Source organism: Polypterus senegalus, chromosome 3 (assembly GCF_016835505.1).
Source record: "Polypterus senegalus isolate Bchr_013 chromosome 3, ASM1683550v1, whole genome shotgun sequence".
Classification (NCBI taxonomy): Eukaryota; Metazoa; Chordata; class Cladistia; order Polypteriformes; family Polypteridae; genus Polypterus; species Polypterus senegalus.
Window position 1 is genome coordinate 178,494,873 of NC_053156.1, and position 25,625 is coordinate 178,520,497.

Genomic DNA, 25,625 nt, shown 5'->3' on the forward strand with positions numbered 1-25,625 from the left:
AACTGTATTTAAAACTGAAGTGTAATCAATGAACAGCAATCTCATATAGTTCCCCTGCTTAATATGCATGTGGCTTAGGATGATATGCAGGAAGTGGGAGATGGCATTGTCCGTTGATCTATTGGGGCAGTAGGCAAACTAGAGTGGGTCTGTGGAGTTGAATGCCATAAACAGACTTCAATGAGCCTCTCAAAAACCCTCCTGACTTCTGAGGTCAGTGCAATAGGTCAATAGTTATTCAGGAACAAGGTCTTGTTATTCTTTGATAGCAGGACAATGGTGGACCTTTTAAAGGATGCAGGGATCACAGACTAAGTCAGAGACTCGTTGAAGATGGAGCTGAAGACTCCAGTCAGCTGGTCAGAGCAGCAGCGCCAACAGGTACCTGGAGACGCCATCCGGCCTCAGTGCTTTCCTGATGTGCACCAACTGCAGCGCAATGCGCATGTCATGCTCTACAATCATGATGTCACTCCAGCAGGCTGTGGCTGTTGACAGCATTAGAATGATTAGCCTGAAAACGGGTGTAGAATGCATTAAGTTCGTTGGCACATACAGAGTCGGCGCTCACAGCTGTGTTGGATTTGCTTTTAAAGTCCATAACTGTGCACAGTCCTTGCCACATTTTGCGCGTGTCACCCTCGTGGGAGAACAAATCCACATGCTCCCTCGGTACTGGTGATTTGCATCCATTACAGCACGCCGTATGCCATATGAAACAGCTTTGTAAGCACTCATATCGCCAGTGGTGAGCCCTGCCTTTGACACAGCGATATGGCCATTCACTGCTTTATGGACAGTAAGCTGATCATCATAAACAGACAAAACAAGAAAACAAACATGAATTACGGTAAAAAGAGTTATGTAAGGAGATAAAGAAGAGTGCCAGGACTGAAGAAATCAATCAATGTATACCACAGATAGGTACAAACAGGACACAGGAAGGATATGCTATGTTTAAATAAAAAAACAAATGTTTTCAAAGTACAATAAGACTAATGATAAAATGGTAATACATTGACAGATATATAGGCAATAAAAAGGGATGGGCTCAGTATGTAAAAGGATCCCATCATAAATACAAATGTGCATAAAAAACAAAGGATAGACTTTTTAAAAATAAAAAAGGGTGGTTAGTGAAACAGAAGATTGATTTACACTTGATGAGTAGTAAAAGCAATCTAAAAAGCTGAAGAACAACAGTAGTACTGGGATAGATGGCATATCAGCAAAAACGATTAGGACAGGAAGAGCAAGTATAGCCAAAGAAATGCACAAAATGTGTGTAAAAATCTGGGAAGGGTGTAGGTGGCCAGAAGACTGGTATTAAGTCAATTATATGATGCTAACAAATAAGGGTGACACACATGAGCACAGCTGTTTTAAATGTGCATCAAGAACGATTATGGATAGACTTGGAAGATGGACATTTAAGTAATAGGCTGCCTTTAGGAAAGACATGGCCACTATCCAACAAATCTTGGTGTTAGTACTGTTAGCAGATGATGCAAAGTCTAGTTACAAAAACATCTACCATTGTTTGGATTTTAAGAAAGCATTTAATTTTGTTTGTCATTAAAGGTTGTGGGCAACATTGGGAAACAGTACCACCCAAGCTGGTTAGAACATTTTAAGGATTGTATGAAGAGTCTTTAGTGTCTGTTAAGAGTGGGAAGAGAGCCGGGCAACTGGATAAAGACAACAACTGTAACAAGAAAATGAAAAGCACTCTCTTTGCTCTTTTCTATACCATTATTGTATAAGAAAATATAGAGGTAGATTTAAGAGGACGAATTACCATTATAAAGCAAATAGTCAAAGATCACAGATTTGCAGATGATACTGATACTCATCTCCTTCTGCAACACCCTTCAGGACCAGTTGTGTGGCTTCACCTCAAAAAGACTTCTCCAAGCACCATTATTTACAATGAATGCAGAGTCCCCAAATTGTTTTCTCAGTTTTGACAATAACTAATGTAGATAATAACCAAAAAAAAAAAATCATCACACATACAATAGTTTAGATTATTTCACTCTACTGAAGCTTATTTTGTTATTTAGCAAACATACTACATGCAGTCACTGGATTGATAATGTATTCATGTGATTCGGTTTGAAAGAATATTGAGCACATACATAGCATTCAATCAAGAGACAAGAACTGAACAGATGTTATAGCCATATATCCATCCATCTTCCTAACCCGCTTACTCATTACGGGGCAACAGGTGAAAGCATCAGGCACAAGACAGAAACAATCCATGGGCAGGGCAATGGTCCCACCCACAACCACCGCTGCAAGTACAGAAGTGAGCAGGAAATGTGTCCTCACCTTGAGAAAATGGTATCCAGAATCTGTGATCAAATGTATTATTTTCAGTTTATTTTTGTTATCACAAGTATGCCTCAGAAATGTAGAAGGCCAATCTTATTAAATTTAAATCAAGAGCTTTGCTACTTCAAAGAGAACATATTTTGGAAGTTTTACAGCTTTTCTTCACAATACTGTCCCCACTTTAGCATTGTTTATCATTTGCTTGTCAGTATCTCAATGCAATTTGGATAAAATTATGGATGTTATTATAGGAACAAACTCTACATAAAAAGGTAAATTAAAAACTAAATGGCAAAAGAAACTTACACGTTTAAAGTTATGGGAAGTGGGGGGGGGAGAGAGAGACAAATTCTAAATGTAATTATCACACATTTAAATTGTAATGTCAACTGTTGACATACTTGGTATAAGAAAAATAAAAAAGACTGTCACACTTAAGTGAGGATATCCAAATCTTTTAAGTTAATTGCTGTTTTTCTATTTAGGTTTGTGTTGTATCTATTATTTAATAATAGTACTCTGCAGTCTCTGGTTTAGTTATGATGATGACATAATTTGGCAAGTTTTTTTTTTGGCGTGACCTTCCTCTGAACTACAAAAGAAGAGATGACTGCTGATATCAAAGTTAAGGAAAAAGGAACGGGGGATCAATTATAAGCATGGATAAAAACACCCTATTACAAAAAGTGAGCTTGAATACAGGGACAGTGAGGTGAAGCAGGTCTGGGGGTGGGCAATAGGCGAGTAAGTAATTATTTCTATTTTGATGGCTTTGGCCATTAAGCAATGTTTCTCATTTGCACCTCTATTTCAACAGATGAATCAAGCTTCAATATATGCCATTGCCCGTTTTCATCAGAATGGAGCAGCTAACACCAAACAGCAATCTAAGGACTGGTACACAGTTCTTTAGTTTCATGCTCTCCAAAATCACATTAGCTCACAGAATAAACAAAGCAGTAAAATACACCGTTTCAATTTACCTCGTAAGTTGGATATTGGAGCTGGGAATGACATCACACCCAAGTTGATTGTGCTCCAGTAAAACATTTCAAAAATGAACACAGATGCCTCCAGGAGAACCTTTGTTGTGCCTGCTATTTCAGAATACAGACAACTACTTGTACCGCATTACATAGTATTTTGTGCATCTAAACACTGCATGTCCACAGATTGAAGTTGGATGGTACTGTGTGTACAACTAATTTAATGAGATACAAATTGACAGAAATGCTAATAAAGAGTGTAATACTACAGTATTCACTTCTGTTGTTGCACAGTGCAGCCGTCTTGGATTTTGAGGATTGGTTTGGTGAGGTATTCCCAACTTTCGGAGTAGGAAATGAGACTTGGAGGTATGTTACATTTGAAACTTCCCACAAGGAAATCAGAAACTTCCCAGTTAAAATGGAACAATGTATCAGAATAAGTTATAACATGCAAAATTCAAAATTATTCTATGCCATCATTTATGTTCGACCGCATCTTACCATTAATGTAATCCCAGTACCACTTATTTTGTGGGGGGAATCACAAGCAGAAAACAGCTTAAAAATCAGGTACTAGTATGTAGTACAAAATTATACTAACAATGCAACCAATTTCTAAACAGACTGTTCCACAAGCCATTTCCTAAAGGAAACAGGGAAAATATCAAATGAGGAGCAAACATTTGTTCTAATATTTATTAAAAACAAAGAGCACAATATCATAAATAAATGCATTAAGGCAGAAGAAAAAAACTACTACAAATAATCAAGAAATTTTTGGAAAAATTGCATCTGACTTTAAACACTGCCATTAGCAATAACGAAAACAGCAAATTAAGAATCACATCATTAATAAGTAGTTTTTCCTTTTAAAAAAAATAGTGAATACTAGAACAAAACAAGCATGCAAATGATGAGTATGCCAGAAGTGGAGCAACAGTTAAGAGCCTAAAAAGAGAAAACATTTACAATTTTGCCTTGCATGAGAGTCCTTTAACTAGAATCCACAACCACAGAGATAACAAACACGATTTACAAAAATGTATAATAGTAAAATAGCTTTAGGGCTGTCTTTTTATTTACTGTTTGAAGATATTCAACTTTTTCTTTCACTTAAGCCTACTTGCTTTGAAAATAAAAAAAAACTTGGAATTTACAAACCATAAAAAAAAATTGAATCTAAATTGCACACGGAAAGATTATGAAAAACAATCAAAAAAAAGGTCTTATTTTAGTATTTGCACACTGGAATTTATATTTGAAATTAAATATTCATAGACCTGATAAAGGCACAATAGCTGAAGCACCGTTTTCTTTTTTTTTCCTCCATTTTGACAGATAATTTACTGCTTCTAATTTTTCTCATGGTAAACAAACATACTTTTACACATTTTTCCTCTGATTTATGTTAAGTTATATATGACTATTCAAATACTATAGACAAGATACAATTTTTAAAAATATAATATTCAAACAATTAAGAAGAAATAAGGAAAGGGAAGAAATGAATATAGGCAAAAACCTTTGCTGCACCTTAACATTTACGATTAAAAAATAATAACAATGTAGATTTAATTTGTTTAGATCAGTCTATGAAGAGAAAGCTTCAATCATTGTTCACCTATCATATAAAAGGTGTACTCTCCCTGTTTTAATCAACCCTTTGTATCTCGGAAAAACTGCAAGTACTCAAATAAATATATTGAGTACCTTATTTATTGTTAATGAGTGTGATGTAAATTACACAAAAAATATATACACTGACAATATGAGCACCAATTATTCCTTTACTAATAAGTCACGCCTGCCTGCAAATTAATATAAATTACATATAACAAATTTCATTTCATCATCTGGACTAGGTATTATATTCTGAAGCCGTCTGCCATTCAATAACATGGTTGGCCTCATTAATTAAGACTGCTTTGACACCTTATAAACCTAATACATAAAATGAGAAAAATCGAGGCAAACAAGACTTGAAACCATTTTATGCATTTTGAAATCCTTAAACTGCAAATGAAGGGTTACATATAAACAGCTGATGCGTAATGCATTTCTAAATACGACTCCAGATTTTAAGGATATATGGCCATGTTATAAAAACTTTGCTTTCACTATAACAAGACTTGATAAACAATTAAAGTAATGAGCAAGACTTTCACGGTGGCAAAAATCAGTGAAATCTGAAAGGTATCATGCGTCTCGAAAAGCCAGCAGTCCAAGCAAATTTGCTCCCGCCGAAACTCAAAGGTGGTGGTCAAACGAGAACCTACGCACTCCAGCTCGAATGAACACAATAAAAAAAAGACATCTGCTAATAGTCGTCAGCCTCCAGGTGAATATCACGCCCAACAAAATCAGACTTGTGTCACTGTTGCAGGCGAGAAAATAAATCCGCTTCATCACTCAAAAGACGCAGCACTGTCATTCCCGTGTTATTTCATACGTGAACTTACCTAAAATTGTATTCCGTCTTTAATCCGACTCGGCGGCGATCCTTACACTTGCAGTATTTTAAGGGTGGCGTTTCTCCTAAGCTCGTTGTTATTCCGCCTCTTGTTTTCAAACCTCAACTTTATCCTGACATACCGACATGAGCGTTTCACTACAACACAGGCAAGTCAGTACTTCCGGCGCGCTGCAACCTACGTCACTATAAAGAAGAGTTCAGGGTAAAAAAAGGTTCCACTGTCAGTCAAATTGTAAAATTTAAAAAAGAAAGCTTAAAAATACTTTTATTACTAGATATCTATTTTTATTGCACGTGTTGTTTAAACATCAACTATTTTATATTATTTATGAGAAACTCGCAGGGTAGAATTTCCGAGTTTTGTTAAGATGAATGGTCTGTTCTCGACAAAATTGTTCCAATGTTGTAATATGTAATTCCTTCCTTACGGTCTTCACATATGCTGCAGTCTGTACCTTTAAGCTATAATGCCGAAGAAGAATAAACTGTGTCATGTCCTTATAAATGAAATTAATATCAAAATAAAGGTCATCAAAACATGGCATGTTGGATAACTGAGTTTTGATACATTTTACAATTTTAGGACTGAGTAACTACCCGTCCAGGCATGACAATTACCTAGAGACAACCGTTACTGAGATAAAGGGTTTATCGGACACTTTAATGAAAAAGATGCGTTCAAAATAGATGGGTGCTTCCGCGCTGATTGAATTGGATATGACAGGCTCACATATACAGTATGTGTTATAGAGATCCTTTCCATTCAAAGAGTTATTTCAAAAGTAAAGCCCCAGAGCTGAGAACTTGAACGATCTATCTATCCTTCCATCTTTTTTAACTTGCTTATTCAAAGCACAAGGTAGGAACTAATGAGCTGGATGCCAGTCCATTGCAATGAAAATGATGGAGAAAGAATGGCTGTGACAGGAGTAAAATCGCCAATCAATTCTCACAACTGTATTGCTTTAAAAAGGTTCAACGGGAAAGCTAAAGCAAAAGATTCTTACGCAGCACCAGACACCCAACTTAAGAGATTCTGGTGTTTTTGCCAAACTTTTACATCACCAAATGCTACCCTCTCCCCCATGATCACCGGCCACATACAGACATCCTACTTAAATACATCGCTGTAGCCAAAAAAGAAATGGCAACTTTGCCTGAGAACCAGTTCTGCTGGTTACAGTGCCTGTGTGCCAACACATTTTAATTAGGTCATAAACAGGTGAAAAACAATTGCTCCTTCCTGTCAACTGATCACTGAGGAATATAAAATGGGGAGTGAATGACAAGCTTACCTATACATATATTTTACTAACATGCTTGACCTTGTTTCAGATTTCCATTGTTATATTCTGATGTAAATACTTGAAACACACAGATGGTTAGCTTGGCAGTCATGGAAGCCCTCTTTCATCTATACTGCAGAGCTCTTTGCCAGTTGTAATAGACAGGTTGGTAAAGGGCAAAGAAGGATTCAAAGGGATTTTCTCAAGATTAATGTCTGTAGTGAGCACTTGCAATAGCTAGCCAAGTTGGTATAATGTTTGGTAAGTGCACTAACTACATAAAATTCTCGTGTGCCTAATTTATTTCTAATTTTATAGGAATTGTTTATTACAATACAATGAATTTAATACAGAAACAGAAGAATAAAGCTGGGTTTATTCCTTTTTTCTTTTCAGTCTCTACTGTCAATTATCTTTTAATATGTTTCTTTAATAATTGGTTGGGGGACTTTCTACTGAAATCAGAGCCAGCCTCCAACGTAAGGTAATAATCAGTGATCACGGTGCTAGAGAGTGGTGGCATATTGTATGCGGATTAACCCAAATGGCCCAATAATCCTATCTACAGACAGAGTAGAGAATAGCTGTGCAATTGAGCCTGAAGGCTGCATTTAAATGTTTTTTTAATTAGAAAATTAAAGACTAAATCCACCAAATAATGGATAAAACCATATGTAAAAGGCAGTCCTCTAGAAAAATAGTTAGGCACACTTTTAGAACAGCAATAGTGAGCAGTGGAACATTAAGAAAAAGAAAAAGTGATATGCATGTTTTGTTTTGTGTTAATTTATTAATTGTAATAAAATCTATTCTTTGGTCTATATGGGAGTTTAGCATTTTATATTGACATTATGATAACGCCAAACCTTGCTATGCTGATTTGGTGTCAAAATAATATAATTTGGCATTAGCTTATTGCTTATCATATGATGTGGTGGGCACATATGCAAATGTACAATTACATTTATTAAATATATTAACTTTCTTTATAAAAAAAATATTTCCTATCAATTTGTTTTATAACCACTTTGGCAATATTAGTTTAGATAAGTCTCAAAACCCATCTTTCTTGTGCTGTTTGAGTAAGGCCCTGGACATCAATCTTTATTGCCTTATACATTAAGATAATTTCATGACTTATAATTTTTTTAAATATTAAAACACATGGAATTCAAAACAAATTTACAGCTAGTAGCCAGTTTTTTAAGTCCACCTATCCATCCCATAATGACTGACTACTTACTCGTTAGGAGCATTACATAATGGAGAAAATGGATGGGTTTTTTAGTTTATGATTTTATTTTAAAATTATTAAGAGAAGTTCCAACAAATAATGTGTGTATTTTAGTCAACAATCATCAAAATAAAAGATTTAGTTGTCTTTGAATATAACATGATAGTAAACACCAATATCAGGGTGTATTAAACTTGAGAGAGTGGGCCACTCCCCAAACACTATATTTCCAAAAGCAGCCCATAGTTGGAAACATACTGTTGTTGAAAGAGGATGACATGGAAGAACAAGCTGTGCAACAATGGTCCTGAAATATGTTGCTGTTATTCGTTGTAAGTATGCTTTTATTTGTAAGCTGTTTCCTAGAATTGTGTATTTATATTCTTTTTGATTTTCTTCTACTTGTGCAAAATTATACTCTTACTTATCAGTGTACTTATAGCCTTGAGATTTGATAGGATGAATGCTGTCAGTACAGTTAGGACACTTGCATATGTTCTTTCTCACTCTGTTAGCTGGGGTGACCTCAGGGCCCCAGCTGTTATCTTCCCCAGGTGCTGTCAGAGTATACAAAAGTTTTAAATTGTGGCCATCTATAACCTTTCCCAGAGTTAAGGGGGTCAGCAATTAGGGGTCCAATGGTTGTGAGATGTTTAAGTGGTAGGGTGTGATAAAACATTTTTTATCTTTAAGATAATATTGTTTTGGTACAATAAACCAATGTCTGTTTAAACTTGAACTTTATCCCTACTTTCTAGAAAAAAAAAACAAAATATACTTTTCTCACAGACCACCAATACAGCATAATTGTAAAAGCAAGACTGTATATGATATATACCAAAGAAAAGGAAGTAATATAATAAATAAAAGTAAGTAGGATATGTACTGTGTGAATACTATCCTTAATAAATACATACCACAGTATTGTATTGAATTTTGATTGAACTTCATTGATGTATATAATTCTGTAATTCTCCTTATGTATTACCAATAAAAATATTTATACTCCCTGCTCAGGTATACATGCTGCTAAGTGCTTTATTAATGTGCAGTCACTTGTAGAAGGTGGTGTGCTGAGCTGTCTTGGCATAGCAAGTTGTTATAGCCCCACATCTCAGCCAAATTTTTGGATAAAAATGAATGAGGTCCATGATTAGTGTAAAGAAAATAGGATGTAATAAAAAGAAGTACTCATCCGCTTCGGCAGGTGGCAGTAATAAACATTTTGAAACGCCCAAGTTGTATCCACTTTTGGGAAAACCTTCTCTGTTTCTAAATTGAAGGAACGTCTCTTTGGTTGTGCACGTAAATGTTTACTGTCTACAGCTATTGGATCTGTAAATAAAGCGTGGCGTTGTATAGGCGTTTCTGTGTTGAGTAATATGGTATGCTTAGAAGTTGATTGAAGAGTAACGGTATGGGCTGATTTAATTATGATGTGAAAAGGGTCCATTTTTGAGCAGTCAGTAAGTGCCAATTATTAGAACGCCTGAGCTCGAGTAACGCGGGAAACGTATTTTTTGGCGAAGACTTAAAAAAATAGCAAATTTCAGCGAAATCGTAATGGTGTGTTTATTAGTGAGCTGAAAAGCGAGAGGAACAATAACAAAAGAAGCAAAGTGAAGAATGGGAAACTAATTTAAACCAAAAAAACAGAGTGTTGTGAACGGGGACAATGAATTGCGCGGCCCCCGTTTGGTTTGCAGTGCAGGAAGAAGTAGACAGAGCAGCCAGTAGAAACATTCCCAGATCTGGCTTAGACAGCTTTGACAATGCTTTTCTTTTAAAACACTTTCACTTTACACGACCCGCCATTCAATTCATCGTAGACTGCGTGCGGGACAGCCTGGCACGAGTGACTCGCCGTTCTAGAGCCCTCTCCGTCGAGGATCTAGTGTTGGCAGCTCTCAGTTTTTATGCTAATGGTTCGCTGCAGAGGCATATGGCCAACCTAGTGGGCATAAGTCAGTCTTCGGTCAGTAGAGCTGTGGCAACTGTATCTAAAGTGTTAGCCGAGAAAGTTCCAATGTTTGTTACATTCCCCAGTACCACAGAAGACAAGGATGTCATGGCTCAAGAGTTCTTCAAACTGTGTGGCATTACCAACATTCTTGGGATTGTAGGCTGTATGCACATGCGGATCAAAGCACCCTTGGAAGATGAGTATGCCTTTTTGAACAGCAAAAATTACCACTCGATCAATTGTCAAATGATTTGCGATTCACATGGCAATTTATTACACTTGGAAAACCACTGGCCAGGGGGCACCCCCGGTTCTCTCATATGGGAGAAGTCTACCATACGGCAACAGTTTCTTACAGGAGAACATGGCGAATTCTGGCTCATAGGTGAGTTTTCCAGAAATCTCTTCAGGTGTCATAATGGGGTTGTTTAACTGATGTAATGAAACATGTATAGATTATATATTCATTATTAAATGAGGGGGCATTTTGAGTAAGTCTTAACAAGGAATCACTGGCTACGTGATACAGCCTAAAAGTAACAGTTTTGTGAGTTTTCGCTGTGGAGACAGGGGCTATTAATTTTCTGAATTGACTTAAATGAACTTAGTTAGAGAGGGAGCAAAGCCAGTTTATACCAATGGGTGCACAGCAGGTGCCACGTTTATTCTGTCACGATTTCCCTATCGTTATGTCATTGGCTGTCTATGGTGTGGTATTTGGTTTCACACGTTTTAATTCTGAGCAAATATATAGTTTTGACATTTGGAACAGTTAACCTGCAATTCAAAAGCCATTTTTTGGGTGTAGCTTTAATGCCACATTCTGAAGTGAATGTAGCCTGGGTATTTAGTTAATCAGAACATACTGGCTATTCAAGATTAATTACTTGAAGAATATTTTGGTCTGGCGATTTTGACAAATATGGCTTTTATATTTCAACATTTCTTGAAATATCAGTAATGTTTATATATAAGTGGGAATGTAATTTTAAAATGACTTGAGTTCAGAACTCAATGGATGTTCTGTGCATTACAAAAGCAATATAGTCAAATTTAAAATCCTTTTTAAAGTTAAATATTTCTGGAAGTTAAAACCCTTTTTTCCCTTTTGCTACATTTTCAACTAAAGAAATTCCTACTGAGTTATTTTAATCACTGCAGGAAGCTTTACTACATAATTAAAACCAGTTATATATTTTATCCTGAAATTTGGCAGATTGACTCTGCTTTATTGAAGAATAGCCTAAGTTTCAGAGGATCTGTTTAAATGACATTACTGAACAAATCAGAATCACAAATGGAATGCTTTGTTACCTTGTCAGCATTGCAAATGGAAGCAAATTGTTGCTTTACAATTTGTGCAAACAATAAAAAATATATATACAATAAGCACAGTGGAGTTAAAGTCTACTCTTTAAACTGTAACTAAAGTTGATTCCTCTGCTCACAAATTTTGTTCATTATAGTTTATGTACATGGTTATTTGTAAATATTTTTCTTTGCTAAGATTCGTTATTCCATTAGCCAGATAATTGTAAAGAACAGCAGGGGAGTTTTAAGTAGTGCAACTAATATTCTGATAACATTTATTGTACTCTTGACAGCTTTCGTTTGATCATGGCTGAAAGGGAAACATTCCCAAGAAACAATACTAACCAATTAAATGTGGGATTGAAGGACAGATTCTGAAACCTCATTTCCAAAGCCAGAAATAAATTCCCTGGAGTTTTAAAAATATTATCATCTTACAGAGAAAAAGACTGGCAAACAACTGTTTATGTAACAAAGTACAGTACAAGAAGGACTAATCTTACTGTACTACTTGCCCCTTCATTTGAGGCATGTTGCCATAGAGTGCCCATCTTTCAGTGTGGCTAACAGCATTGTGTCATCTACATATTCATTAAGGATCTGTTCAGTACCATTAATTACTTAGTATACATGAACAAAAGAACAGGACATACATTGCATTTTTCTTTCCCAAGATATAAAAGCTGTCTAAAAACAGCTGTTTAAAAACATATACATCCAATTTCAGGTTTTCTTGAAAATAATGGAAGTGGTGCAATAGTCCTCTCTTTTACACATGCAGGCAGCCCAAGGAATTAATTTCCAAAACAATATCAATATATAATTAAACCCACTTAATGAATTAAATCTTCTACCCTAGGGTACCAGTCCATCACAGGTCACATGCATGTGTACACTCGCACTTAATGTATACAGGGCTAATTTAGTGTTGTCTGTTAATGCAAGTACTTTAACACATGTCTTTGAAAAGTCAGAGAAAGGGCTGCAGGGTCATTCTGTATCAAATCAACCAATGGCCCACGCACATTGGACTCAAAAAAAATCTGGAAAAGGTACCCATGAGAGGTCAAGCAAAATGACACCCTTTATTGGCTAACTAAAAAGATTACAATGTGCAAGTTTTAGATGCAGCTCATGCTCCTTCTAGATGCAGCTCATGCATATTGCATATTGTAATCTTTTTAGTTAGCCAGTAAAAGGTGTCATTTTGCTTGACTTCTCATTGTATCCATAATGGCTAACACGTACAATACCCTAATACTACAGGTGTATTCATGTTAGTCAGGAAACGTCCTATAAATTATTATTTTTTTGATGTGAGATTAATACGTCCCATGATACAGCCAGTTTACCTATATGAGGGGGATGTCGATTTTATCAAGCCTCATTTTTTGATCATATTTTACAAGTCCATACCTCGAGAACTAAACACCTGAGCAAGCTTAGACTTTGCACACTGGTACATTAATTGGTATAGTAGGTGACGAAATTAAAACATTTGGTCCAGATGATCCTGCATGGTCTAAGCAGCCCCTTGAAATTGACCAATATTTAATTTGAGTTAATTTGATCCTGCCCTCTTACGATCACACTCCTGATGGATCAGATGCATCCCCTCATATTAGACCAGTGTCCAATTGGAAGTTATGTTGGTGTGTGTATGATGAAAAATGTTGGATTGGTGTGTGAAGAGTGAAGCGCAATCGGACATCCTGATATGTTTCATCCATCCAAGCTATCCTGCACATCTTTTCTTTGGCCACATAGAGGTGATATTTCTTGGGTACCATTACGGTGTGTTATTGCACTTCTTATTGCACCTACGATGGTCATTGTGAGAGGCAGTACCATCTTGATATCAAAGACAAAGATGCTCTACAATGTGCACTTCGATTGACACAGAAATGAAATGGGCAACATTCCAGCTACTGAAATACCAAGATGTCAACATTTCATTATAACTAGTGTTGAATTTAATGATATATCAGTCAGCTGTTGTTCATGAGATTTGCTTAATGTGCCTTTGGCAATTTATTTTTTTTCCATTAATCCTATATTAAAGTTAATGTTGATGAACTTGATAATTATCATTACTGACGAATGGTAAATTTACCCATGTTTGGAATGGAAAATAAAAAGGAAAGATTCACATAAGAAAAGTAAAACTTGTTTTTTTGAAAAGAAAGGACCTTGTAGGATACAGGAAAATAATTTAAAAATTGTATGGACACTCCCACACTGCATTAAGTTGGTCTGAAAATTAGACCCAAAGTGATTTTTTTTCACATTTGAGAGGTCTGCTGTTGGAACCCCGTGTAGGTATCTAAACATGGAAAAAATTTTAACAGGCTGTGTCAGTTAGAAGTATGCTTTCTGAAAGCCTAAACATGGCAAGGCCAATAATGCAAAATTATGTTTTTCTATTTTTGAAGGTCTACATTTTGATTTTGTTACGCACTATACCTATAAAGGTAACAATATGCAAAATGTGAACATGCTAGGTGGTTTAGTTCTAGATTTGACACCCTCTGCCATTACAAAATTGGCTTTATCTTGGAAAGTATTGATCTTACATCAGAATAATTTTACAGTGTGTCTCCTGGATAAAATGGGTACACCAAGTATTTTTTCTGAATTTTTTTAAGACCAAAGTATGTGCAGTTTCTGGAGAAACAGTTGATTTGACATGTAATGATCTTGCACAAGCAATACACTGATGTGCCTGGCCCAGAATGTGGACTCTGGAGCAGTGGAGTAGAGGTGACTCTATGCTGTAACCATGCTCTGACTGGTTTATGCTTGTTTCATGGATTTCCTGATTGGATTCTGCTTATTACAATGTCTCATTCACTCTTTGGTCAACCTTTACTGATTAAAAACAGCAGTGCTTCAAGCAAATGTTCACAAGCAGACACATAAGACAGATACATTTGCATGAAATAGTACAACCTGAGTAAAATTTATAATTCATAATCTTGTAATTCTGTGAGTAAAGCATGTCTCTCACTGTAAAGTTTGTTTTGCATTTGTTACTAATATTATGTAAAGTCCACTCCATTTCCATATCAGTTTTTCCAGTAAACAACATTGATTTACTGTAGTAAATTACAGTAAGCTTATTTGCAGAGTATTGGCACCAAACTTTATTACTACAGAAAGGTCATCCATTTTGTTTGGTCAGTATACTAGTATTCAGAAAAGTAATAATGTATAGCTAGATTCTTCTAATTTGTCAATACAACTTAATGTGAAGACTTCCTCTTTTAGTCGCTTTATGTCTACACTGCTCTGCATGTGTATCTATCTATACATTGTGACAGTGAGCCAAGGCAGTTCTGATTTTTATAAAGGGACTTATCCCAGGAAGTCGGAATACATTTACACAATCAATTAAAAAGGTAACAGAATTTAAAAAAAAGGTCTAACAGAATCATCATGTCTGTCCTTAACAAACCCAGATACAGTATAATTGTCCTTTTTAAAGGACATCTTCAAGCAACTTTAATTACAAAACCTTTAGTAATAATTTGCAGAGTTACTTAAGATACTCTCTCCTTGTCTTTGTTTTGTATGATCTCAACAACATCTGACTGGAAGGGACCTCCCTTGCCCTGGAGACCTCAAATAATGTGACCTTTTCCCTTCACTTCGTTTGACCTTCTTAGGCTCATCCTTTCCTAGCTTTTGGTCCTCTTCTGAGAACAAATGAGAACATGCTTGGAGGCACCAAGAGTTCTTTGTCATTACCTGTAGCATTTTCCTTGTGTTCCCATTTTGGATATCACACACAGGCAGACAAAATTGTGACATCGGTTTCCGTATCAGACAATGAAGGACTTGATCAAAATACAGTTGTGCAACAGATACCAAAAAATATTTCTGAAGTTCGACAGATTGTCATGCTTATTGGTAAGCCTGTCAGAGATAGTAAAGACAATGTAATGGCACCTCAAAATAGTGCAGGTTCTGATCTTTTGTCTCTGTATATTTTATCCATCCATCCATTTTCCAACCCACTGAATCCGAACACAGGGTCACGGGGGTCTGCTGGAGCCAATCCCAAGCAACACAGGGCACAAGGCAGGAACCAATCCCAGGCAGGGTGCCAACCCACCACAGTTTATATTTTATGTTTCCCTTTTCTTGGTAGTTGTGCTATTTTTTGTGTGAAATTTATAGAGTGTATTTTGAAGTAGTTGGTTGGGAGCATGCACTGCAATTAGTGTGTTTCCACCTCAGGATTCAAGATTAGGACCCAAGTACATCCATGCAATGGTAGAGCATTTGCAACATACTGGCGATGTAATTGTGTCAAATGTTTCTGTTTTCAGTAGAAGTGCTGTTTGGTTGGTTTAGTTAACCAGGAAATGGAAAGTATGAGGGTTTGGAGCATGTTGGCGAACTAATTTCCATCCGTACTCAAAGGGTGGAAGTAAAAAGATCAGATTAAATTATTGCTTTAGGCTTACAGCAACCTAGTGGTTCACTCATCTTCTATGTACTGTAAGATTAAATTTGATGGCTTTTGGACCCATGACTAAATTTCACGTAAATAGTGTTTATAGTACTGCATTAATTGTTTTTTTTATTGCAGTGTGGTTTTGTTTTAGTGCATTATGGTGTTTTTGCATGCAGGTATTGTTTATTTCTTTGCAATACATTTTTTTTATGTCTGCAGATGTGGGACAGTTGTTTATTTGGCGGTGCGTGCTTCAAGGTGTTGGAGTGCTTAAGCCCCATCCACACTACTGCGTTTTAATTTAAAACCCGTGGCTATTGATTCCTGAAAATGAAGACTTTTAAAAATGTTCTCCAGAGCTGGATACTTTCGTAAATGCAGTGTCAATGTTGTGGTGTGGCCAAATGAAAACCTAGTTTTCCAAAAACCACACTCAAATCATGCTCTGATTGGTTCTGGCTTAGCTCTTGGCTCTCCTGATGGGATTCTGGTCATTAAAATGTCTATTTGGTCACCCTTCACTGATTTAAAATGTTTTTCCACATAGCCTCCTTCTTTTCCATTGCTCTAATTGTGGTGCTTACCTCTTTACATTTAAATTGAATTCTGTAAAGTCTGAATGCTGTATACATGTGTAAAAGGCAAATCATTTACCGTCCGCTACAGTTTTACATTAAGTCCTGTGGCAAGCAGCGTTACCATTGTAGTGAAAATTTCCAGGCTATGTGAAACTCCGATTGTAAATAACTCAGTTGACAGTTTACAGTCCATTTCGTACTTAACCTCTTCAGTTAGAAGTCGCTCATTCCGCAACAAAATTGACAACAAGGCACTCAATGAAGTAGATATGTGTAGAATGCAACCGAGTGCAATTTACAGGACACAGAGCAATACGAAAGCACGAAGCAATAAAGCGAAGATATAGACACACACACTAATTTTATTTATGTAATTTTTTATATTGCGTTAGCTTTAAAAATGTTTGGTATAAGATTCCTGTGAATTCTTCTCTCTTTTTTTAAGTGCCACTTTAACATTTTGTGGCGTTTCTCTTTTTATGACAAGGTGCCAGCCACCAGTTCTGAAAGCTGTCACTTTCTCCTATAATTAGTGCACAAACATGATACAGGGGCAATTTGCTGCATATCCTTAAAGAAATGTTTTTTCCTATACTAAGACTATGCTATCCGAGTTTGCTACCAATACACACATGCCCAAATTAGTCAAAGACTTATATCATAGGCATTTCCGGGCAATTCAGTACAGACAGGGATCCCTTTTAAACGATGTAGTTTGAACAGAGATTGTGTTTTTTTAATACTTAGTCTTTAAATCAAAATGTTGTAGTAGGCTTAATTTGCACCTTATTCCATAATAATAAATTATAGTGTAGCCACCTTGTATTAGCACATACAGAACTGGTGTGGCGAAAACTGTTGTTCCTCTATAAAATGCAGCTTAAATGAAATTGATTTAGTACAGAGTCCCATAGGTGTCAGGCAAAAAAAAATCAAAAGTTATTAATCTGTTTGGCCAAACTATTAATCCAACTGAAGAAATGATGTTATTCGTTTCAATAGATTATTTTTATCTCTGTACGAAGCATATTCCTATTGGCCGCATTTTCATTTTGCAAGCTATCTTGGGTGGGGGGGCCTCAATTCCTAAGGGCAATTTTTTTTCTTTCATTATTTAAAACACTCGCACAGAGCCCTCCCTCCTTACCACACACCATCCCAACCCTATGACTGCAGAAGTTGGAGCAGTTGATGACACATGTGAGAGAGCAAAAAAAGAAAAATAGTCTTTTAGCAGCTGTTACAACACAGGATGCTACTTGATGATACCTGATGTGGTGAGTGATGCAAATCCACTTGAGGGTTGGAAAATGCAAGAAATACCTGTGCATCCCTGTCTCAGGCAGCGTTTCTGAGAGGGCATTTAGCACCGGAGGAAATGTTGCAATATGTAGCTGTGCTGCCCTGAAGCCTGATGCTGTGGCCAGACTGGTGTTTCTGTTACACAACATGAAGTTTCCTCAAAAGAATTTTATAATTGTTTTTTTTTTTTTTCTGCTTTCTTTGTGTAATATTGAACAGAATTTTAAGTTAGTTATTTGATTAAAAATGTTATGGGTTAGGTTTTCATATATCTTTGTGTAATATATGATTGAACTTGTTTACAGATTCTATAGATCTTTTTTTTCCTGTGCAGTATTTGACAGAACTTTGGATTTTTTACACTTATAGTACATTGCTAGATTTTGGTTCTTGCTTGAATGCTGTGCAATTCACCTTACAGCAGAGCAGTTTATGTTTATCCAGACTGTAATGTTCATGCCCTATAGTTATGATTAGTATTTTATTCACTTTGAATTCCCCATCTAGTCATGACCGAAATTATCGGCACCCCTGGAATTTTCCCAGAAAATGCACCATTTCTCCAAGAAAATTGTTGCGATTACAAATGTTTTGGTATACACGTTTATTTCCTTTATGTGCATTGGAACAACACAAAAAACAGAGAAAAAAAGAAAAATCTGACATCATTTCACACAATACTCAAAAACCAGATGGGACAAAATTATTGGCACCCTCAACTTAATATTGGGTTGCACGCCCTTTAGAAAAAATAACTGAACTCAAGCGCTTCCTATAACCATTAACAAGCTTGTTACACCTCTCCACTCTAATTTCTGACCACTCTTCTTTTGCAAACTGCTCAAGGTCTCTCAGATTTAAAGGGCGCCTTCTCCCAACAGCAATTTTAAGATCTCTCCATAAGTGTTCAATCGGATTTAGATCCGGACTCATTGCTGGCCACTTCACAACTCTCCAGTGCTTTGTCTTCAACCATTTCTGGGTGCTTTTAGAGGTATGTTTGGGGTCATTGTCCTGCTGGAACACCCATGACCTCTGACGCAGACCCAGCTTTCTGACACTGGGCCCTACATTGCGCCCCAATATCTTTTGGTAGTCTTCAGATTTCATGATGCCTTATACACAGTCAAGGCATCCAGTACCAGAGGCAGCAAAACATCCCCAAAACATCTTAGAACTTCCACCATGTTTGACTGTATGTACAGTGTTCTTTTCTTCGTAGGCCTCATTCCATTTTCTGTAAACAGTAGAATGATGAGCCTTACCAAAAAGCTCTACGTTGGTCTCATCTGTCCACAAGACGTTCGCCCAGAAGGATTTTGGCTTCCTCAAGTACATTTTGGCATACTCCAGTCTGGCTTTTTTACGTTTCTGTGTCAGCAATGGGGTCCTCCTGGCTCTCCTGCCGTAGCATTTCATTTCGTTCAAATGTGGATGGATAGTTCGAGCTGACACTGTTGCACTCTTGAGTCTGCAGAACAGCTTGAATATGTTTTGAAGTTGATTGGGGCTGTTTATCCACCATTCGGACTATCCTTCATTGCAGTCTTTTATCAATTTTTCTCTTCCACCCACATCCAGGGAGATTAGCTACAGTGCCATGTGTTGTGAACGTCTTGATTATTTTGCGCACAGTGGACAAAGGAACATGAAGATCTCTGGAGATGGACTTGTAGCCTTGAGATTGTTGATATTTTTCCACAATTTTTGTTCTCGAGTCCTCAGACAATTCTCTGCTCTTTTTTTTTTGTTCTCCATGCTTAGTGTGGCACACTCAGACAAACAACAGAAAGGCTGAGTTAACTTTTCTCCATTTTAACTGGCTTCAGGTGTGATTGCTATATTGCCAGCACCTGTTTCTTGCCACAGGCGAGTTCAAACGAGCATCATATGCTTGAAATAAAATGATTTACCCAAAATTTTGAAAAGGTGCCAATAATTTTGTCCGGCCCATTTTTGGAGTTCTGTGTGACATGATTTCAGATTTGGCTTTTTTTCTCTGTTTTATTGTGTTGTTCCAATGCACATAAGAAAATAAACATGTCTACACCAAAACATTTGTAATTGCAACAATTTTGTGGGAGAAATTGTGCATTTTCTGGGAAAATTCCAGGGGTGCAGATAATTTCAGCCATGACTATAATTGTATTGACATTAAGGGTGTCTGTTTAAAATGCTCTCATTATAATAGTTTTGTTGGTCTTTTGCATAAATCCTGTGGGCCATTGTGAAATGGTTTACTCATACTTGAGCTGTTTGATCTCAGTAATACTTTGGTGATTTTAATGTGTTTGTGTTATTTTACTTCGGTTTCAAGTAAATAAATAAATAAATAAGACCTGTTTTCCTTAAATGTTTCCAAAAATCTCATTAGTTAACTACAGTTAATATCCTATTAACAAGACCAAGCTAGATTAATAAAACTTTTACAGACACGTTTTTAAAGGGTACAAAACATTGTCTAAAAATTATTAATGTTAATATATTACAATAAACCCTCGTTTGTCGCGGTTAATCCATTCCACTCTACCGCGATAAATGAATTTCCACGAAGTAGGATTCTTTATTTATAAATCGAATATTTTCGCAGCTAGAGCTGTTTACAACCATCTAAATATATTTTTTTAACATTATTAGAGCCCTCTAGACATGAAATAACACCCTTTAGTCAAAAGTTTAAACTGTGCTCCATGACAAGACAGAGATGACAGTTCTGTCTCACAATTAAAAGAATGCAAACCTATTGTGATGTGTCTTGCTATTGCATGGGCTGTAGGGAATGGAAGCAGCCTTGGGGGAACACTGTTTGTAAGGGCTTGGGGCACCTCCCTAGAGAGAGATGAGTGATAGGGATCCGGGTTAATTAACAGTGCGTGATAAAAAGGGGAAGTGGTGGCCGGAAGTGGTGTGGTAGTTGGAGCGGCTGGAGAAAAGAGGAGAACAGCATCACGTGGAAAAAGGAAGTAAATGTTTTAAGAGAGGTTAGTTAGGATGAAGGTGATTTGTCTTTATTATTTTGGAGGTGTCCCAGACAATGGGCGGCGGTAGGGCACCGTTTATATCACAACATATTCAATAAAAAGCCAGTCGGTATTTGGAAGACTTCCCCAGACAAGCGGCTCCTGACTGTGTTCATTCAACAGGTCGTCACAATATCTTCCTCTTCAAAGGAGTGCGCGTCAGGAGCAGAGAATGTCAGAGAGAGAGAGAGCGAGAAAATCAAAAATCGATAGAGCTGTTTGGGCTTTTAAGTATGCGAAGCACCGCCAAGACAAAGCAGCTGCAAAGAACGCAGCAATGTGAAGGTAGTCTTTCAGCATTTTTTTAGAGGAGTGTCCATATCCTCTAGGCCAGTGTGCTCACACCCCCTCTGCTCACACCCCCTCCATCAGGAGCAGAGAATGTCATAGAGCGAGATCGAGAAAAGCAAACAATCGAAAATCAATATGTGCTATTTGGGCTTTCAAGTATGCGAACCACCGCACGGGAAGCATATCGTAGATCATTGAGGAGTTTTATTTAATATGTAATACGTGCTCTGATTGGGTAGCTTCTCCGCCATTTGCCAATAGAGTCTCTTGTATGAAAACAACTGGGCAAAATGACTGAGGAATCATGTATCATAAATTAAAAGACCCATTGTCCACAGAAATCTGTGAACCAACGAAAAATCCGTGATATATATTTAGATATGCTTACATTTTAAATCCGCGATAGAGTGAAGCTGCGAAAGTCGAAGTGCGATATAGAGAGGGATCACTGTATACCCCTCCACCCCGTGAGATATTAAGTAATTTTATGGATTGGACCCTGATGATTTTGCTTATAGAACCTGTGTGGTAACATCTTCAGTGTGATGGTGGGAGTTAAATTATCTGGGATATGTATATATTTTTCTTTTCTTTACTTATTTGCACACATTACATTTTGAGTTACAGCTCTAAGTAAATTACTAAAAAATTGTTTTTGTCATCATTCACTTTGGATATAACTAAAAGCCAAATATGTTGTTATAAACAGGGCAAGGTTCTGAAATTAAAAAACGGATGACTGATAAAATTTTCAAAGCTATGTGTTCTAAAATTAACTGTTGATGGTTTATGATTAAAGCTTTGTTTTATGTCTGTTAATCTCTTAGGAGATGCAAGTGCAGGTCAAGTGTAATGTTTTATATTTTTTCCCCCCTCTAGGTGACAGCTGTTACCCTTTGTCAAAGAATCTGCTTACGCCAGTTCATTTTCCAGTGAGTCCAGCAGAGAAGTGGTACAATGAAGCCCATTCACAAGCAGTTGATGTCATTCGACAAACCTTTAGTGCCTTAAAAGCCAGGTTTAGATGCCTAGACAATTTGGGCGGCAACCAGAAGTATACACCTGCACGAGCAAGTGATATAATAAGTGCATGCTGTGTTTTGCATAATATTGCTCAGAAGTTTTCTGTTAGCTTGCCAGAGATTACGTTTCTTCAAGAAAATGTATTCGATAACACTGAAGAAACCTTCAGACAGCATGATGAAGAAATGGTTATCATGAGAGAGAAAGTTATAAAAGCGCTTTTCTCCAACAGCAAACATGGTATCAAAAAGATCAGACAATATCCACAAAAAGTAAAAAAAAAAAACAAAATTGTAAAGACTGATTTTATCTAACTCAAAGATTCTACCTTTGTTTGCTTTTAGTAGTACGTCCATGGACGTCACACTAGTAAGCATAAACTGAAGAGATATCCCAGGTGGAATACATCCTTTATTTACTAGGAATTAATATTTTTAAATTGTGAAATTGCTGAAAGGCATATTTTTAATGCATTCGCGCCCCATTTAGCCTTAAGTAAATATGTGACCAGTAGTAGTTTTTGTTTTTACTTGTACATGTATTTGCCTGGCAGACTCTTTTATCCAAACAGGTAAACTTAAGCAAGTAAAATCAAGTAACATTAGGCTAGGGCTTGTTTGTTCATAAAGTGTTGCAGGGCAGATAACAAAACTTGATTGCCACAAGTGAAAACATGTAATGACTAATAAATTCACAAACAGATATTTGTCCACCAGGTGGCACCTGATTAACTGATTTATGTTCTTGAGACAATTCCTGTGGTCATTAAAAAATACATTCAAAGAACTAGTACATCCACAATTTCACAATTTATCCTTCTATAAGAAATGCCTCATTGATGAGGAATAATCTGAAATTTTCAGTCCAATTTTAAATGTACTTTCAAGCATTTAATAAGCAGTAACAAAGCTAGAGATTGCACAATTCAGTTGTCTTCAAATCATAATGTGAATAAAGGGGCAGCGTATCCATGTAGTAACTTGAAAGCAGAGTATTTCAACAAAATATACCTATTTAAAGATGTCGATGTTAATAATACACTAATATATTATAAATTTGATGATCAAGCTATGAATGTAATTTTGATTATCCAATTTCAAATCCCCCAATTAGTCACATATCAGAGACTATCCATGGTTGTTAAGATCCAGTGACGGTTTCAACAAAAGAATATTTTCACAAGTGTACCATCCAATACCACATGTGAACATTTCTCATTATGAAATACTGCAAATTGTACTTTGTATTATCAGTCTTCATGTGTCATCTGTTACTTTGCATTTAAAGATATGTTATTGTAATTCTATGTGTATATTGTTTATTTGAATAGTTTTACTTGCATTAAAATAGATTAGAGTGGAAAGGAATTAAAAAAATGATGACACTCATCATTTATCTAAACTAGAAATCATGTCCCTTGTATAACAGTGTCAAACTTTAACCAGGTGCTTATTTATAGTACCTATATGAAGAGACTCCATGAATGTCAAACTTGTATGAGATTGTTCATTTACAGTCAGCTACACCTTTTTACCGTATATAAATGGGATTAACCAAAGAATAACACTTTAGGTTCACATTATTAAAGATACTAAGCAAAATAAGTGTTTGAATGCTAAAATTAAGCATTATGCTTCAATTTCCTTTCTTCCCTTTCTTGCTGGATGAATTACAAAGTGCAGCCTTTAAATATCCTATTAAATATTAAGGTTTTTACTTTTGAAAGATGTTTAAGAACTTCATTCAGTTTGAGAATTTCTGTTCAGAAACAGCAGCAGTGCTATGTAGCTAGTTACACGCATTGCCAATTTCAAAAACTGAAGTGTGCTTCCATTGGGCATATGGGTGGGTATATTGCACAAAAATGTATATATGAACCACATGACAAACTTCCCACTAGAATTTCTCATTCTTATTGAATACAACAACAACATTTATTTATATAGCATGTTTTCATACAAATGATGTATCTCAAAGTGCTTTACAAGATGAAGAAAGAAAAAATATCTAAAAATAAAATTAGGCAATACTAATTAACAAAGAACAAAGTAAGGTCCAATGGCCAGGGAGAACAGAAAAAACAAAACAAAAACTCCAGAGAGCTGGAGAAAATAAAAACAATCTATCGACTAATATCAGAAACTATTGACTGCAATCATTTCAGCTGTAGAAAATTAGCAAATATAATAATATACATTGGGAAAATCAAGCTCAGTTCCTGGAGACCTACAGGCTTTCATTCCAGCCATTTTCTCCATTATTGACCAGTTACTTATGATAATGGAAGTGCTATGTTACAAGTGCAGTGAAAGAGGATGCTAGTTTTCTCCATGCTGTATTTCTTAAGAGTGTCATGAAGGTGTCTTGTGTGTGATATAAAATTTCTCACAATCTGTATTCAATGGTGCATGCTTTATGAATATTGTCCAGCTGTTGACTAGGTATTTTATACATTTTGGTTACTGTTGGATTAGTTAAGTTGTTAGGAAAAGCTGGATGTATAACGAATGACAAGTGTTAACTCTTCTGTATTATATATGTATTTGAAAAAATGAGTTCTAGCATTACCAGATTAAGATCCCCCTCAGGCTCCAGGGTGTCATGCATATAATTACACTCTGTGAACATCACATGTAAAACGATGTAGGAGATGGTCTCCTTCGGAGATTTGTGTGGTCACTTGTATAGTAGATAAAAAAGCTATAATGTAATGTACTATTAATATCATGTACTATAGCTGTGGACGTCTATTGCGTAGAAGAGTGTGAAGTACCACTGAAAAAGAAAAATACTGGTACTGTTGAGTGAGGGAGAGATGTTAGAAATTTCATTACTGTAGCTGCAACGCTGCTACTTTTTTGGTAAGAGTGAAATGACTACGGCATAAGCTACAGGTAAGCTGGTGACAGCCAATGAATTCTGAAATGGTTGGTATCGATTGGTATTTTGGCAGGAGTGATATTAACATCCTAATTCCTGTTGAAATTTTTTCTTTCGGCTGCTCCTTTTAGGGGTCGACACAGCAGATCATCTTGTTATATATCTTCCTGTCCTCTACATCTTGCTCTGTCACACCCATCACCTGCATGTCATCTCTCACCACATCCATAAACCTTCTCTTAGGCCTTCCTCTTTTCCTCTTACCTGGCAGCTCTATCTTTAACATCCTTTTCCCAATAAACCCAGTATCTCTCCTCTGCACATCTCCAAACCAACGCAATCTCGCCTCTCTGACTTTGTCTCTCAACCATCCAACCTGAGCTGGCCATCTAATGTACTCATTTCTAATCCTGTCCATTCTTGTCTCACCCAATGCAAATCTTAGCATCTTTAACTCTGCCACCTCCAGCTCTGTCTCC

General features: G+C 36.4%; 2 protein-coding genes across 2 annotated transcripts in view; one reads left to right on the forward strand and one right to left on the reverse strand.

Annotated features, from left to right (window-relative positions):
- The window catches only part of LOC120525709 (TATA box binding protein), a 95,459-nt gene extending 89,487 nt beyond the window's left edge, over window positions 1-5,972 (reverse strand). Inside the window, exon 1 of the mRNA XM_039748245.1 lies at window positions 5,786-5,972. The gene's annotated coding sequence lies outside the window, so the exon portion shown is untranslated. The remainder of the gene's footprint in view (window positions 1-5,785) is intronic.
- Window positions 5,973-9,612: 3,640 nt separating this feature from the next.
- On the forward strand, window positions 9,613-24,230 carry LOC120525710 (putative nuclease HARBI1). The gene is made up of 2 exons (XM_039748246.1): window positions 9,613-10,667; window positions 22,123-24,230. Exons 1-2 carry the CDS (start codon window positions 9,995-9,997, stop codon window positions 22,578-22,580), a joined length of 1,131 nt encoding a protein of 376 aa, XP_039604180.1. The 5' UTR covers window positions 9,613-9,994; the 3' UTR covers window positions 22,581-24,230.
- Window positions 24,231-25,625: the final 1,395 nt, after the last annotated feature.

Bases quoted from the DNA above. Each gene is read 5' to 3' on its own strand.
- LOC120525710 (XM_039748246.1), top strand. From the start codon at position 9,995: ATGAATTGCGCGGCCCCCGTTTGGTTTGCAGTGCAGGAAGAAGTAGAC. The intron at 10,668-22,122 runs GTGAGTTTTCCA...TCCCCCCTCTAG, and splicing joins TGGCGAATTCTGGCTCATAG to GTGACAGCTGTTACCCTTTG.